General features: G+C 38.8%; 1 protein-coding gene across 8 annotated transcripts in view; it reads right to left on the bottom strand.

Moving 5' to 3' along the window:
- Nucleotides 1-16,947, bottom strand: part of DLG2 (discs large MAGUK scaffold protein 2) — a 2,041,254-nt gene that overhangs the window by 51,811 nt on the left and 1,972,496 nt on the right. For all 8 annotated transcript variants that reach the window (XM_073808350.1, XM_019948680.3, XM_019948679.3 and 5 more), the window contains one exon: nt 14,255-14,330. In XM_073808350.1, coding sequence (XP_073664451.1) covers nt 14,255-14,330 — 76 coding nt within the window. The remainder of the gene's footprint in view (nt 1-14,254; nt 14,331-16,947) is intronic.

Below are 16,947 nucleotides of genomic sequence, written 5' to 3'. Positions count from 1 at the left end.
CAGAGAAGAGCCTACTTCTATTAAATGAAAGAAAGAAAAAAAAAGCATATTCCTTGGGTTTCTCAGCCCACAGTAGATTAAAAATAGCATAGCTCAGCTTGGATGGGGGCTGGGCAGAGGTGCTGCCCCGGACACATACGTGCAGACAGTGCCAAGGGAGTACAGCTGAGTTCTGCAGAAAGGCAGGCAAGTAAAACTGTCAAGTTTGCATTCAGCCACGGAAGGCATCTGTATTATGATAAATGAGGTCCATAATAATTCATTCAACAACTCCCAAGGGGTCAGAGCTAGGGGCTGGGTAAACGGGGAGAAGTGACAGCCAGCCTGGGACCTCTGCAGTGGTTTTCCGGTGAATGTAGTGGTGAGAGAATTGAGTCTTCACCTAACACGTAGCAGGTACAACTCAAAAGAAACTTCCACACGGCAGCCACTACCATGTTTACATTGTAGGTGAAGATTTAGTAGTACTAAAACAACATCAATCACATTTATGTTGTGATTTTGAATTTTGTTGCTATAATATATAAATAAATGCTAAATATATATGGCATTTAATTTGTAATTTTATTTTAACTTTATAGATGATAAGAGCTATAAGTGTAAGAAATTTGCACTTAATTTTATGCTTATATATTTAGGGAACATCATCATGGAGGATTTAGTCAACACTTTGGGGTTGGGCAGGGACAAGAAGGATTATTTTCTTTAAAAAATGCCACTATGTAGTTTTCACCTCATAGGGTTTTTGTGAAGATTTAATGAAAAAAATTCTTATAATCTATTTAGCAAAACTTTTGGCTCATAAATAACCTTCAGTAAATGTTAGCTATATAGTTATCACATTTACTGATCAAAGCCAAATCCTTTATTTACCAAATGTGAACTCTGCCTATTACTGAGAAGGGGGTAAACACAAAAGTTCTATCCACTCTTGGGGGTCCGCTGGGGGAAAGAACTCCTTACCTTTAACAAAGTAATGAAAGCAATCATAAATAGCACTGAGTAGCAATCATGAATTCATGTATTTATTTTCTGACTGTAATCTGGGCTTGTGTCTCAGCACATCACCTCCACTACGGCCTGCAGCCATGGGAGGTGTTCACAGAACGCTTTCTCCATAAACGAAGAATGACAAGCTCTGTCATTCACATTGAACACGTGCTCTAAATTCATTAAGGTGTTAATTCTTCGTGACAGGTGAGTACAAGCCAATTACAGAGAGAAACGGTGGCTTCTTGGGGCCTTCCAAGAAAAACAACCATTCACATCAAGAATGCCCAAATACCAGTTTCAACAAGTGGTAACAAAATCTTTACAAATATTCGTGAAGTTGTCAAAACATGAAAGGCAAATAGCACTCTGCAAGCTTTTTGCTTCTTTTCAAGGGAGGAAGGCTCTAACTCAGACTGACAAGTGCCTGCGATAAATTTGAGACTGGGAAAACTCTCACCTGGTAATTGTGTCACCCAAATTGCCCAGAACTCTGTAAATGAATGGCAACTCTTTGCATTACACCTTGTCACTGCTAACAAATAAAGGATGTTTCCCTGAGCTTTGTCACTGGTACTTATGTATACCAATTGCACTTGCTTCATGGAAAGAGTTATTTTTCCCCCTCTTCTCTAAATGGACCCCAAGTGCACACAATCTGATAAATCATAATCCTTGGCCATGAAATGCTTTTCATTGTTTCATACCTTCATGTTAGGTGGGAGATTCATGGTGCTTATTACATTATGATAGATAGATAACAAGTGGGCTACACACAGATGTTTTTCTTGAAAAGTGTAATTTTGATTTGACTAAATATCCTTCATACTATGTCTCTTTTTGTTAGTTTGTCTCATATCTTAATGAAGCAAGTTTACTGCACCCCTCTTACTAGCCCATTTTACAGAGGAATATTATATACTAAGAGTGCCAACTTCCAAGGAAATCCCAGTCCTTCCCAGACCATCCAATGTTTGCCAAGAGCAAGCAAAGGCTAATGCATCTTTGTTTCCCGCAAGCCCTAGCACAGTGCTGGGCATGAAAGACACCTTGTAAACTTTTGCTAAATAACTGAAATGATCTTCATGTGCCTCCAAAGGATAGCACTTGGCTGTGTGACTATGGACAGGTCACTTAAACCTCGGTCCCTGCCTCTTCATCTATGACATGGATAATATACCAAAGAGTTCTGTAAATATGAAGACTTATTACTACTAGTATCCATGAAGAATTTCTTAATCCCACTGGAGTGGATCCATTACAACACATTTCTGCTTTTAACCTGGCAATCAGTCTAAAATTGGTTTCATTTTTTTAAAAAAAGTACTTTAGTGACAGTTTTATTGAATCTGCCCTGGTTAGTTTTCAGTTCAATTCAGTGGTTATTTCGGTATCATAAACTGTGCCGATTTTTAATAGCACACAGCAACTATTTAGTGCTGGAGACTTGCACTGGAAGGTAAGGCAACCATCTTGAGGTGCGGTGTTAGGAAGATATCTGCTTGAGGCTAGGCCTAAAAGCATGTGTACAATTTTAATTTCTAGTCTGGGTTCTATCAAGTTCATGCTCCCTTCCATTGTCATCCTCGTGGGCGCAGTTACTTTGCATGATTTGCCTTTACCCCTTTCTCTACCAATTAGTAACTCATTCGGGATCCTCCATTTGTTCATGGATAACATTTTCAACATTCTCTGCTAACCACCATTGCTATTTGTGACCTTTCAATCTCTGAGGCCTCTGTGACCTGAGTCCTTCCAGCACCTTCCCCCAAGGTGCCCCACTACTCCAGTCTCTCCCAGGTACCCACCACCCATCCTCCCAGCAACAAGAGTCAATGTCTTTATTCACAAACAAATCCTGTCACTACTCTGTCCCAGAGCCAAAGAACAGCCTCCTTGAACTTTTCAATGGAATACTCAATACCTCCATCACTGGACCTCAAGCTACATTTCCAACCTTACTTCCCCCAATACCTCTGTGTGTGTGTGTGTTCTTTGTTCCAGTCAAATATAGTACTTGCTGATTATCACATACCCTCTACTCCTTTACTTTTGCTTCTACTATTTTCTAAATGTGAAAATTTCAATTATTCTACAGTTGTTGAAATCTTACTCAATCCTCACAGACTTAGCTAAAATGCTACCTCTTCTTGGAATCATTTCTTAATTGCTCTCACTCAGACTGGCCTTCTCTTCTCTCCTTTGAATCTCCATTAAGACTCTGTACATCCCTCACTAAACTTTTTCACCTTATGCTATATTGGGGGTGTGTGTGTGTGTGTGTGTGTGTGTGTGTGTGTGTGTGTGTGTGTACTAGAAGGTAAGCTCTGGAATGGCAGAGGCGGGGCCTTACTTATCCATGTCCCCACTCAGTGGTCAGAGCAGTTTCCTGCACATAAGGGATACTCAAAACCTATTAATTGAAATGAAAGGAAATAACACTCAGATTAAGAGAAACTTCCTTTAATGCCAACAGTAAATTGTCTAGTTCTCCATTCACAAACTACAGCAAAAAACATGTAGACTGTACACTCTAATTTATATACCTTTTCTCCTAATATATCACCTTCTTTACTCTCACATTATTTAATTCAGTAATTATTGGTTCAGTGCCATGAACTATTTTAGGCCTTAAATAAATCACATTCCCTGCCTTCAAGGAACTTGCAACCTACTTTCTAGATTTTATTACAGTTGAAAAATCAGAGTCTCAGAAAGAGAAGCTACTAGTTCCAGATCAAATAGCTAAGAATAGAACCCAAGGCAGTCTAATTTCAGAGGCTGTTTTTTAAAATAAAAGGGCAAAGTAATTAGGTATTTTTTAATGAGTATTAGGAACATACTGGAAGCTGTTGCTGAAAGTTTTTCAGATATTACATGATCTGTCATTAAAAAAAAAAGACTTTCTACCCACATATAGACACAGTGTACAGTTGAAAAGAGGCAAGATATACTGTTTTGGCTTGTTGAGACTCTGCCTATAATTACTATAGTGAGGAAGTCAGACAACTGGACAGTAGCTTCTGCATCTTTACCTTTCAGTACTGATGTTTGAGCTTTTAAGGAGTTAAAAATTTGCAGGGGCTTCCCTGGTGGCGCAGTAGTTAAGAATCCGCCTGCCAAAGCAGGGGACATGGGTTCGAACCCTGGTCCAGGAAGATCCCAAATGCCACGGAGCAAATAAGCCTGAGCACCACAACTACTGAGCCTGCGCTCAAGAGCCCGCGAGCCATAACTACTGAGCCTGTGTGCCATAACTACTGAAGCCCAAGCGCCTAGAGCCCATGCTCCGCAACAAGAGAAGCCACTGCAATAAGAAGCCCGTGCACCGTAACAGAGTAGCCCCCACTCGCTGTTAACTAGAGAGAGCCCGCGTGCAGCAGTGAAGACCCAAAGCAGCCAAATAAATACATTAAAAAAAAAAAAAAAACTTTTGCAAAGTGAAACATGCAAGCTCTGAGGTGTGACTCTGGCTCTTTTACCTTAAAGAGTCAGGTTAAAGGAAGCCCTGTAGTGAGTCAGAATTGATTCATGAATAACTCCCAAAGTAGAAATGGGTTTGAGCCAAATTTTCTGCATAATACTTAACACCCTGAATTAATAGCGGGAAGAAAATTGAACAAAAAGTCAGTGTTCTCATCTGATGAAACTATACTTGTTATTCATATAACCACAAATTATACATCTCCTATTTATATTACTTTAGCCTTAGCATCACTAATTAAATAGATAGAATTAGCTATGCTAATAACATCTAGAATGAGTTCATATATAAAATGCCTTAAAGAATCAATTATTCTACTCTGTTCACACAATACGTCATCATGCAGGGCCCAGCTCTGTCACTTATTAGCTCTGTGAACTTGGGTAAGTTATTCATCATTTCTAAGCTTCAGTTTTCTCATCCATAAAATGGGCGTATTAAGAATTTTCATAAGACGCAAATGAGCAATGCCTATAAAAATAACCTGTAGAACATAAGGCAGTCTATGGATGTTCAGAGTAACTGGCATACTGAAGAGAAGGCAGCAGTTCTCCAATGTAGTAAGCACTGATCAAGTCTGTTCTGGAATTTTCCACAGGTAATTACACAACATGGTAGAGAACTCAGAAACAATCCTGATAGCAGCCAACAGCAGGGACAGGAGTGGAAGACTGAGATTAGTCTGCTGCCACCTCTACCTTCCTGCCTAGTCATAACGTCAGCAAGCACATAGTCAGGAACACCCCTGTGCCAGTAGGTGTACGGCAAGGCTGTAGGGCCAACTCTCCCTCCCTCTCTGCCCATAGCACAGTGTGTGTGTGGGGGGGTGGGGGTGGGGGTGGGGATAGGGGACTAATATTTCTAGGTACTTTACATATATTAGCTCTTTTAATATGATTTCCATTTTTACATATCAGGTGATTAAGGCTTAGATATATTATGATAATTCTGATAGAAACTGGTCATTCTGTGTGATATCAAACCTTTCTGCTACACCTGTGTATCTCGAATTTTAGCAAGCCTATAGAGTTTTCCTGGGAGCTTATTAAAATGCAACTTTCCTATCTCCATCCCCAGAGATTCTGATTCCACAGGGCTGGGTTTGAGCCTGGGCATCTCCATTTCTAATAAAGAGCCTCAGCTGATGCTGATATAGGTGCCTCAGGCTAAATATTTTCTGGTCTCTTCTTTCCTCTCTGTCGCTACTCTGTCGTCCTAGGTTAGGCTAACTCCATGTCTCACCTGCATTGTTAAAATGGACTCCAGCTTTCTAGGGTTGCCTCCTTTTGGAAATTTATTCCACACAGCAGGAGAGCGATCTGCTAAAGTTCTAATCTAATCTTGCTAAAAGCCTCCAAAGCCTCCCCACTGCCCTCGAGATCTGGGTCCTGACTTCCCCTCTGCCTTCCTGGCTGACACTTGCAGCTTTGTACTTAAGCTCTTGTATTTAAGTAACACGAGGCTTCTTTGGCTTCCCTGCACACACTGGGCTGCTTCCTGTCTTTACATGCCCTCCCCTCTGCCTACAAAATACAGAGGTCTTTCCAGCCTTTCACACTAGATTCTACTGATCCTTCAAGGCTCATTTGGGACATTGTATCTTCTAGGAACTTGCCTATGAACTCCAAGAGAGGCTTAAGTATTCCAGGTCTGAGTTCAAACAGTATTTTGGCCTCACTTCCCACTCAGCACTTAGCGGATTCTATTTGTCATTTGCTGATATGTTTATCTCCACAGAACATTTTATGATTCCTACAGGCTGGAACCCTGTCTTATTCATGGTGTACTTCCCATTGCTTAAATTGGTATGTGGCACATAGTATGGCCTCAACAAATGTCTGTTAAAAAGCTGAAAACATTAGAGGGGAGGAAACACTACGAGCAAGTGAATCTATTATGTTTCAATTTACCATATTCTTTCTAACATTCATGAAGTGAAAGCTTTAGCCTAATTAGGCAATGAAGATAACACTGAATTTCAAAGGTATTTTAAAAAATTTACAACTTTTGTACTTTTTTCCTCCTGGGGATGAGGTTATTCAAACACATTCGAGTCAAAATGTACAAAACAACAACAAAAAAGTGTGTTAACAATATTATTAAGGTGGAAGAACTGAACCAACTAAAACATACTGTAAAAACGAATGTGTATGTGTGTAGTGGACAGATTTTGTCAGTTATTAATTGTACTAAATTTAGTATATAAGGCTGCAGATTAACTTGGTTGTTTCAACAATGATAGTTTTTGGACCTACAAGGAAAGTGACCCAAGAAATAAATATGCATGGAAACACACAAGGAACATGATTTATTCTCCATTCCATTCCGCAGACTAGCAGTTCCGTCATTAGTAACTTGACAAATACCCTATGAGGAGTAAGTAAAATCACATGTATTTATTCAGTAAAAAATGTTCGTTGAGTTCAGCTGGCTTTCAAGGTTGAGATAGGGACCCCTCCTTACATGTATCAGAGAAGGAAACTCAACTGTAGGCCCCTTTGAGAACCATCTGCAGAGAAGCCACTAGCATTTCTTTAACCAGAGAATTATCTGTGTGCTGCTCACATGGCTCTCAGTGGACGTGGGAACTCAAGGTTTGGAAAAATGTGATTATCACTTTCAAAAGAAAATATAGTGAGTTAGCAGCTCTTCCCATGCTGCACTGGTGACACTGCAGAATTCCCCGGACACAACGCTGTCTTGGCTCTTCATGTAAAAATGTTAGACTGGTTAAAACCACCCTGCATGCAGTATGGGGAAAGAATCAGAGGAGAAAGCCTAGAGCCAGGAAGAACAATTGGGAAACTCGTAGAAGGCCTGGAACAGGAAAGTGATAATAAAGAACCTGAGGGGTAGCCTTTCCTGAGTTTATGAACTTTGAGCAGAAATGCTGCCTTCCTGATGGCTGTGGACTGAGGCAGTATGGCTCTCCTTTCACCCCATCCTTCCTGAATCTCTAGGTCACTCTGGACATCTGAGCTCTTCACTGGGCTCTGGCCACCCAAAAACTAGCTCTATTAAGAAGGTTTCCCTTTTTTTGAGGGCAGTAATGAACTTTCCTTTGAAACTCAAAATGTCACTTTGAAGCTGCTACAAAAGCAATCCTCATAACTCACCCTGGTGAAGCAAACATAATTCCTATCTTGCTAACAAAACACTGACTGTCAAGTCACGTTTTTGATAAATGATTCAATGGCAGGCTCTGCTACTAACTCTCCGTGTGTTCCAGAAAAATGATTCTCAGTTTCTTCATCTGTAAATGACATAGTAGGATCCAATGACCATATGGGAATTCCCAAGAGTATATGAAACAGAACTGAGGCTTCTTAATGCTAGCTCCAGTTTGATTCAGGGAGACTGCCATGATCCTATCACCAATACCTGCATCTGCCCCATGTCCCCTTCTCCCAGTCAACATGCCCTCTGAAAGGAAGCTCAAGGCTTTAGAAAAGGAAACAGAATATGAGGTCAGATGTCCAAGGATGATGGTCCTCTCTGATCTCTTTAGCGACAGCTTCCTATTTTCCTTTCCGTTGCCACTGTTTGAAATTCAGATTTTCAGAATCTTGTACCCACAATACTGTTTTAGCTATCCCAACATCCCCTAATGTCGGTCTCTCTCCCCTCCAATCTGTCTTTCCCATGGTTGCCAGATTGACCTCTTGGAAACCTACTTTTGATCATTCACTCACCTTTCCTCTAAAAAGGGTGGACTGAGTAGCCAATATGTGTCCGGTAGACACTGTGCTAAGTGCTAGGGGCACAAAGATGAGTAAGTTTGGAGCTCTGCCTGGGAGTGACATTTGGGCAGCAATCCAGATACATTAAGGGTGGAGCCCAGAGGAAATCACTAGGTTGGGTTTGGTCACAACTGTTAAAATTCTTCACTGTCTACAGGATTAAGTACAAGTTTCTTGGAAAATTTAAAGCACCAGAACTGACTTGAGTATTACTTTCCAGTTCTGAGTTTCCATTCTTCATCAACTGTTGCTTGAAGTGAAAGCAAACCGTGTTTTACTTCCTATGTGTCCCGTATCTTATTCCTATGCCACTGCCCATTCCTTGCAAGATTTACTAATCTTTCAAGGCTCCCCAATTCAAATCCCCCCAGCTTCCAAGCTAGAATCAAGTTTAGGGGAGCCTGAACTTCAGAGCAAGCTTCCTGTCCCTCTTATTTAGTGTGAATCGCTTCCTCCCTGTGGAGACCCATTTTCTCCCCTAGTATCCCTGCTCCTTCAGGGCAGTGACCATGACTTACTCATCTTGGTCCACATTGCGCAGCAAGCTGCCTTGTATTGGCACCTAATAAAAGTTTATTAAATGACTGAAACATGTTTTCCAAGACTTCATTTTACTCTGGCATACCACAACAGAGAAAGTGTGCGGCCCCCAAGCTCCCTTCAGAAATGTTCTCAATACAGAAAGATGCACATCATCGAGAAAACCAGCTTCCCCCTTTTAGAATTTAAGTTTAAGCCGAAGTTAGTTTTTGACAAAGCTAAACCCAATTCAATTTATTTCTTCATTTTTCTTAAAATTCACAAATGCGACATGGTTTTAATAAGGGAGAGAGCATGCTATAGTAAACAGATTATGGGTTTTGGAATCAATCAGACATGGGTTCAGATTTCTTCACCTCTCCAAGCCTCAGTTTCTTTAAATCTATAAAGAGGGAACAAATGATTTCCCTTCAAGTTTTGTTGTGGTGATTAAGAGAAGTGTGTAAGCTGTCTAGGTTTCTACAATGCATACTCCTACTACTTTGAGTAACACCTATCACTTCTGTTTTGTACCAGCCTGTGGCTAAATAGGACTAGTTATTTATAGCCTACCTTACTTTAGAAAGGATTTACAATGCAAAGGGAGCCCTTATACACTGCACATTGCTGACACTTAGTAAGAATAGTAATAATTCTCTCATACTCTTTCAGACATATATTTCCCTTCCTTAAATTATAGGGACTTTTAAATAAAAATAAAACAAAATTTAGCATAAATCACTAAATACCACTGATTTTTCAATGGAAAACAGGTTGATTCTGAAGATTATACAAATTCTTAAATGTCTCAATAAATAAAATAGAATGGCTGATTAGAAAACTGATAAAAAAGGTAGAAGAACAATGAAAGAAATTAAGGTGGTGATTAAGTTTTCACCAGAAGCTAGTTTGAATGGAGATTCATTAGAAATTTAGCTGACATTCTCAGGAAAGCTTGGGTGCATTGAGATCTGGGGCACTGAGACAGTTCTCAAGGAGATCCATCCAAACGGATGGCCACTTGGGTCTGGGTAGGCTGGAATTATCTGGGTTACTGACACAACTGTCCACTTGTCTTTGCATGTGTAGACACAGACTTTGTGAAGGCACATGAGGTGGACAGAAAGCCTGGGCATTTCATTTGTAGCAAATGGGCACTTTGTAATGGAGAGCCTCAGATTTCCTCATAGATACTCTCCAAACCCAGGAAGCATCAAAGCTCATAGTCAGGCTTTCCATACAAGCTTCCCAACCTTCCAGATCTTCCCAGTCAGCCCCATTAGCTACAACTCCCACCACACATCCACACCTTCCATCTGGTGTCCCTGACCTGCTTGGCCTTACTCCAATATGCCTACAGTTTCCACCTTCACGTACATGCTATTTCTTATGTGTGGCAAACTCTTACTCAAACTTCAAGATCTTGCTGAAGTATCACCTTCTCTTTGAAGTCTTCTCTCTTTTCCAAGGCATAATTAGTAACTCTCTTCTTCTGACCTCCAACAGAATAAGGGATAGTGTGAAGGAATGAAAAGGGCAAATGTTCTACTGTCAAAAGGATTTGAATTTAAAACTGACTTTTGTACATACTAGCTGTGTGATCTTAGGTAAATTAGTTAATCTTCCTGAGGTGCAATCTCATGATATTTAAAATAGAGACTAATTCCCTAAATCTATGGGGATCATCAGTGATATTGTATCACCATTGTTTGTCTGCTTATATTTCTCTTTGTGAGCTCCATGGTATGAAAGTATAAAAAGTATACTTTTTACAAAAGTATAAAAAGTCTTTACCTTTTTAATCACTTTGCTGCCCTACAAGGCACCTAGCACGGTACCCGGTGTTGTGCAGCACTCCATTTTTAAAAATTAATGAATAGTTCTGGAAAAGTAACTCAAGCACTGATAGGTTAATTAAAGCCCAAGTCCTTCTATGAAGTGCTCTCTGGTCATTCCCACATCCATTCATCTGAATCCCCATAGCTCTGTACACACTACTAATAAGGCTCTTGTCACAGCCTGCTTTATACATACTAATTGATTCTAAGATCCTCCAGGGTAGTAACCATGGCTTTCACTCTGAATCCCCAACATCTCACAATGCTCTGTGAATGCCATCTAATGATAAAGTTACTTAAAATATCCCAGTCTCTTTCTCATTCCAAACAGCTTTCCTCTTCAGATTATGCTGAATTTACCCCAGGGTCCCAGAGACTGAGGCCTTTGTAACAATGACTTATTTCTGTAGTCCTTGTCCAAGGCTCAGAGTGAGTGGCATCTCCTGACTTTCCCAACTCTCCACAGAGTTGGCCTTTCTTCAGTGCACTTTCTCTTAATTGTCCTTTGCTTTCTACTTCAGGGCAAGAGTCTTCTCATTGATGTATTGTTCTCATGGGGACTTAGAAAACTTTGGTTTATTATTTCTTAATTCACAGGCTCATGGAGAATTATTGCTGGAAGGCACCTTAAAAAATCATTGAATCCGGGGACCTCAAATAGAGAACAATTCCCAATGTTGCGCTAGGCATGACTAATCAATCATAACACTTTTCCTGCTGAAGTTACATATGGCCTCAGAGTCATTTTCAACACAATATTCTAGTTAGAAACCATCAATCCATCGGTTCCCATAGGAGATGAAACTTGTTTGACATCCCTGATGTAGTTCAAAGCTGCTATTTTGCTAATGAGGTCCAAAGAGCAGTGGTGACTTAGTAATGAACTGAAACCAGAACCCAGGCTACCTGACTCTCATGACTTTCAGTCCAGGGTTTCCCTTTTCACATGATCACTGCCTCTCCTTCAACAGTCATTCAAGTCCTTGAATTTATATTCTATTCATTGGATCATACCTAACTGTATTTAGCAATATGATTTAAAAAAAACACAACACAAGTTTTGGCCTTAACAAAAAGACATCTGGGCTCTAACTGATGTTAGGAGCTCTTGAGGGGAAGGGCCTATGTTACACTTTGTATCTTTTACAAGTTCTAATCCTGAGTCTGGCACATGGTAGGTATTCAACAAAAATTCTCTGATGTATATCCAACTATATATATGAAACAAACAGGAAATCTATCCTTAAATTCTCACCAAGAATCAATGAAAAATCCTACCCCTTTGTACGGAAGCAGTATTTGTCTGAAAGGACTCCATGCATGATGACATACAGCCTCACTTTTTTTTTTTTAAGAGTGACACCATGTTTAAATAAATTCCCATTTCACCTGAATGTTTTAGGGGAAAGTAAATTATTACGTCAATGACTGGGCTGCCCAGTGACACTTCTACTTCAAAATACAAAGGGCAGTGTTGTGGTTTAGGGCTCAAAACTTGTGAGCTTTTCTTCTCGTTTTTCATGGTGACATCTATTGACCTAAACTTGTGGTTCAGTGTGATGTTCACAGCCAAAATTATTAGAACAGAAAAGTAAAGGAAAGGAGATGAAGAGAAAGAGAACAGGAAGGCAGAAGGTGGGGAAAGGTATTTTACGATATAGCAATAAGATACTAGTACTATGACTTAAAAATACTAAATTTAAAAAGCTTTACAACCCACAGCTAACATCATACTTAATAGGAAAGATTAAATGCTTTCCCCTTAAGGTCAGGAACAAGACAAGGATGAATGTTTTTGCGACTTCCATCCAACACTGGAAGTTCTAGACAAGGCAATCAGTTATGATAAAGAAATAAAAGTCATCCAGATTGGAAAGAAAGAAGTAAAACTCTCTCTTTTTACATATGATATGATCTTGTAGATAGAAAATCCTGAGGAATCTACCAAAAAGCTACTACAATTAATAAATGGATTCAGCAAGGTAGCAGGATAAAAGACTGATATACACAATAACTGTATTTCTATACACTTGCAGTAAACAATCCAAAAATGAACAGAAAACAATTCATGTGCAAAAGAATGAAATTGCAACCCTACTTCATATCGTATACAAAAACTAATTCAAAATGGATCAACCACCTAAATGTAAGAGCTAAAACTACAAAATTCTTAGAAGAAAATACGGGCATAAATCTTCATGGCCTTGGTTTTTTAGATATAATAACAAAAACACAAGTAACAAAAGAAAAAATAAGATAAATTTGGTCTTTGTCAAAATTAAAAACTTTTGTGAAGCAAATGACACTATCAAGAGAGACAACTCATAGAATGGGAGAAAATATTTGGAAAGCATATATTTGATAAGAGATTAATATCTGGAATATACAAAGAACTTCTACAACTCAACAACAACAAAGGAACCCAATTTTAAAAATGGGCAAAGGATCTGAATAGACATTTCTCCAAGGAAGATATACAAATGGTCAATAAGCACATGAAAAGATGTTCTATACCAATGGTCATTAGGGAAATAAAAATCATAACCACAATGAGATACCACATCAGACCAAACAGGATGACTATAAGCAGAAAGACATATAATAACAAGTGTTGGTGAGGATGTAGAGAAACTGGAACCCTCATACACTGATGGTGGGAATGTAGAATGTTATAGCCACCTTGGGAAACAGTCTGGCAGTTCCCCAAAATGTTAAATATAGAGCTATCATTATGACCCAGAAATTCCACTCCTAGGTATATTCCCAATGGAAATAAGAGTATATGTCTACACAAAAATTTGTGCACAAATATTTATAGCAACATTATCCGTAACAGTCCCAAAGTGAAAACAATGCAAATGTCCATCACCTGATGAGTGGATAAATTAGATGAGGTATATCCATACAATGGAATATTGTTTGGCAACGAAAAGAAAAAAAGTATTTATTTATGCTACACACATAAGGCACAGAGGCACTTTTAGAACATTATGTGAAGTGAAAAAAACAGTCACAAAAGACCACATAGTGTACAATTCCATTTATATGAACTATCCAGAATGGGCAAATATATAGAGACAAAGTAGATTAGTAGTTGCCTAGGCTGGGTGGGGAGGGGCTGGGGTTGAGGGAGAGGGAAGTGACAGCTACAGATTTCTTTATGGGGTGATGAAATGTTCTAAAATTGACTGTGGTGATGGTTGCATAACTCTAAATTTCATTTGTTTACTTTCTTCTTTTCTATGTCTGTCACAACAATCCATGTATTCACTTAGGTGATCCATATGTATATTTCCATGACTATCCTGACTTTATAATACGTAAAAGACTAGACATATTTTATGATGAGCAGGTATCTTTTATGGAATCTATCCTTTTAGAATATTTAATTTAAAAGAAAAAAATTAAATAACATCGAAACTATTTTTTTCTTCCTCACTATAGTCATTACATCACCTTCATAACCCATCATTTCTCCTGACCACTAGCAGCTTTACTCCCAAAATTTATTTATCATAAATCTACTTCATCAGAAATTACATCACTGCATAGCAATACATTTATAACAGTGCTCTACTGTCCAGTAGCTCCATGATCTGTTTGTTAGCAACAGCTTAAATGTCAATTATAGTTAAATCCATGGCAAACGAGAGAATTTAATGTTTCGATTATTTTGTACCTACCCCTTTTGAATCAATCACTCCAGGTTTTGCATTAAACTTCACTGTCTTCAATCGGGCACGTTCCTTTCTTTCCACCCTAAAGAAAATGGAAAATAAAGAGTCTATCACATGGCAAGGCATTTATGATTAAGTTTCTTATCAAATGAAGAACACCTCTTCTTATCCTACAGCTCAAATAAAATGTGTTTTAAAATATTTAAAATATTTCTCTTCTTTGTTCAGTATAAAAAGTCTTGGTATGATATCTCTAAGCTGCTAACGCATTCCTTGCAATTTTTGTGTTACATGTACTGAGAGTCACGTATTTGGAAGCAACAAAACCCCAATATTTGTTATTTAAATGCCTGAATCAATCAAAATCTATTTCAAGAAATCACAGTCCACATAGATGAATACCTAGGAAGCTAAGTAAGCTGTCATCTCCTAATATCTCCTCTCTTTTTGTTTCCTTTTTGTTCCCTTCCCTTTAGGAATACTGGGGTATTTATTTACCTTCACCTCAAAACCAAACATGTTACAGATAATCTTGAACTTTTCCTTTGCCCCAATGTCCTTCCACTGCCATCTCTGCAGTTTTCATTATTTCCCCTTCATTCATTCACCAAACACTTATTGAATGCCTACACTGTATCAAGTAAGGTGCTGGGGAACAAAGAAAAAAAAATTAAAAAGCACGACTTTAATGAACACACAGTAATGTGTTCTTGGCAGGGACAGAGGGATAAAATGACAGATATTGCTGCACAAAAGATTGCTGAGAGCAATATGGGCACATTTATCTCATTGGAGGAAGATAAAGAGGGGGTGGAAAGCAATGGGGTGGGCTTCCTGGAGGAGGTGTCAATTTATGTGAGACTTAAATGGTGAGAAAGAGCTTGTCAGTGGGAAAAGTTTAGGGAGAATCTCCCAGACAGGAGGAACAACATGTACCATGACCTGAGGATATGATCAAGCTAAAGACTGCAGGAAGATTCTGGTACAGGGTACATACAGCACAGGGACATGAGGCTGAAGAGGTGGTGAGACCTCCTTATAAAGAGTATCTGTCTACTCTGAGGACATGGGGTTCTCCTTTGGGGAATCCTCATGATTTACTAGAGGCTATAAATCTGAGAAGTGATAGACATTAGCATTTTAAATACATGACTCTGCGGGAGGAGGAAGATAGATTGGAGGAGGGAAAGAACAGTGGGAAGCAGGAGGCCTATTTAGAAGCTACTGCCATAATCCAGGCAAGAAATGATGAGAAGTGATAATGAGGTGGAGGACAGGGAAGGTTTGGAGAAATATTAATAACATAAAGTTGGCAGGACTTGTGCCTATTTGAAGGATGGGGCTGAAAAGAGGTAAGAGAAGTTAAATACTTCTGATTCTTTTTTGAGCCTCTCTAACTAGACATGACCATTCTTTCCTCTAAGCCCCACGACATTTATTTGTATGTCTATATTGGTGTTATCTCGTTTCCTTGTGTCTTGTTTATTTTTGAGTTGCGCATACAAGGCTGTATGTTCCTTGAGGGCAAGTCCACATATCACTCAGTGTATTATAGCAAGTCCTCAATAAATAACAGTTCAACTAAAATCATATTCATTGCATTGTTTTAGCATCATTTTATTGTTTAAATATGGCTAGCTCTAATTTCAAAAATGGGGAAAGAAAAAGGAGAGGTAAAAACCCTGAATCTACAGAAACTTAATGGCTTATGAAATCTAAGCTGTTCATAGGTCAATAATGAACAACATACTCCTCTTTAACTTAGCGTTCTTTTGTGTTTCCAGCTGAAATGCACTGAAGATCAGGGTTTCTATAGTTACAGAATGGAGTTTCAGAATATATTTATTTCAGTGTGAGAGTAGAATATTTGAGTGGAAACAGATGAAGAAAATTCTTCAAATCTAACCTCAGATATGAAAGCAATATGCTCCACTAAGAGTTTCTACTTGCACCCAACATACAACAGTTGGGAGGAGATCAAGGAAGACTTCAGATAAGGTAGACTGCCAAGTGGAAAGATACTCACTGAGAAAATGCCTACTCCGAGCTACTTCAGCTTTTCTCAGTTTTAATCCAAGTGCAAATGCTAATTCATATTCATCTCTGCCCTGACTTTATCCTGGCTTCTTTGCATTAACCAGCCTAATTATGGGAACACTAGTACATCAGATGACGCCAAAATGACTGTAACATGCAGAGAATATATGGTTATTTGATTAGGCTATGCAAATAAATTCTGCATAAAGTGACAGAACTCACATGGGCCCCAAACATAAATAATATTAGGCTGAACTCACTATTCTATTCTAAGAATTGCTTAGAGCATTCTAACTTTTCCCCCCTGGTTTCTAAGTTCATCCCTTTCATATTTCTTAAGAAATGTTTCTATTAGGCCATTTTAGTGGTTCATCACTTAAATCTCAAACGGGTTGCAAAGACTAAGTCAGATGGACAGACAGACAGACACAAACAAACCTAATATTTGCTATGGTTTATTACTAATCTTCAAACAAGCAATAAAAAAAGTAAAAAAAAAAATTAAGTCTTATTGTATAGGTGACAGATTTTGGTTCACTCAAGAAGGAAGTCAGACAAAGGATTAATCTCCAAAATATACAAGCAGCTCATGCAGCTCAATACCAAAAGAATAAAGAACCCAATCCAAAAATGTGCAGAAGACCTAAATAGACATTTCTCCA

The sequence above is a fragment of the Tursiops truncatus genome, chromosome 8 (genome assembly GCF_011762595.2).
Source record: "Tursiops truncatus isolate mTurTru1 chromosome 8, mTurTru1.mat.Y, whole genome shotgun sequence".
Taxonomy (NCBI): Eukaryota; Metazoa; Chordata; class Mammalia; order Artiodactyla; family Delphinidae; genus Tursiops; species Tursiops truncatus.
This window is presented reverse-complemented; position numbering and strand designations above follow the sequence as displayed.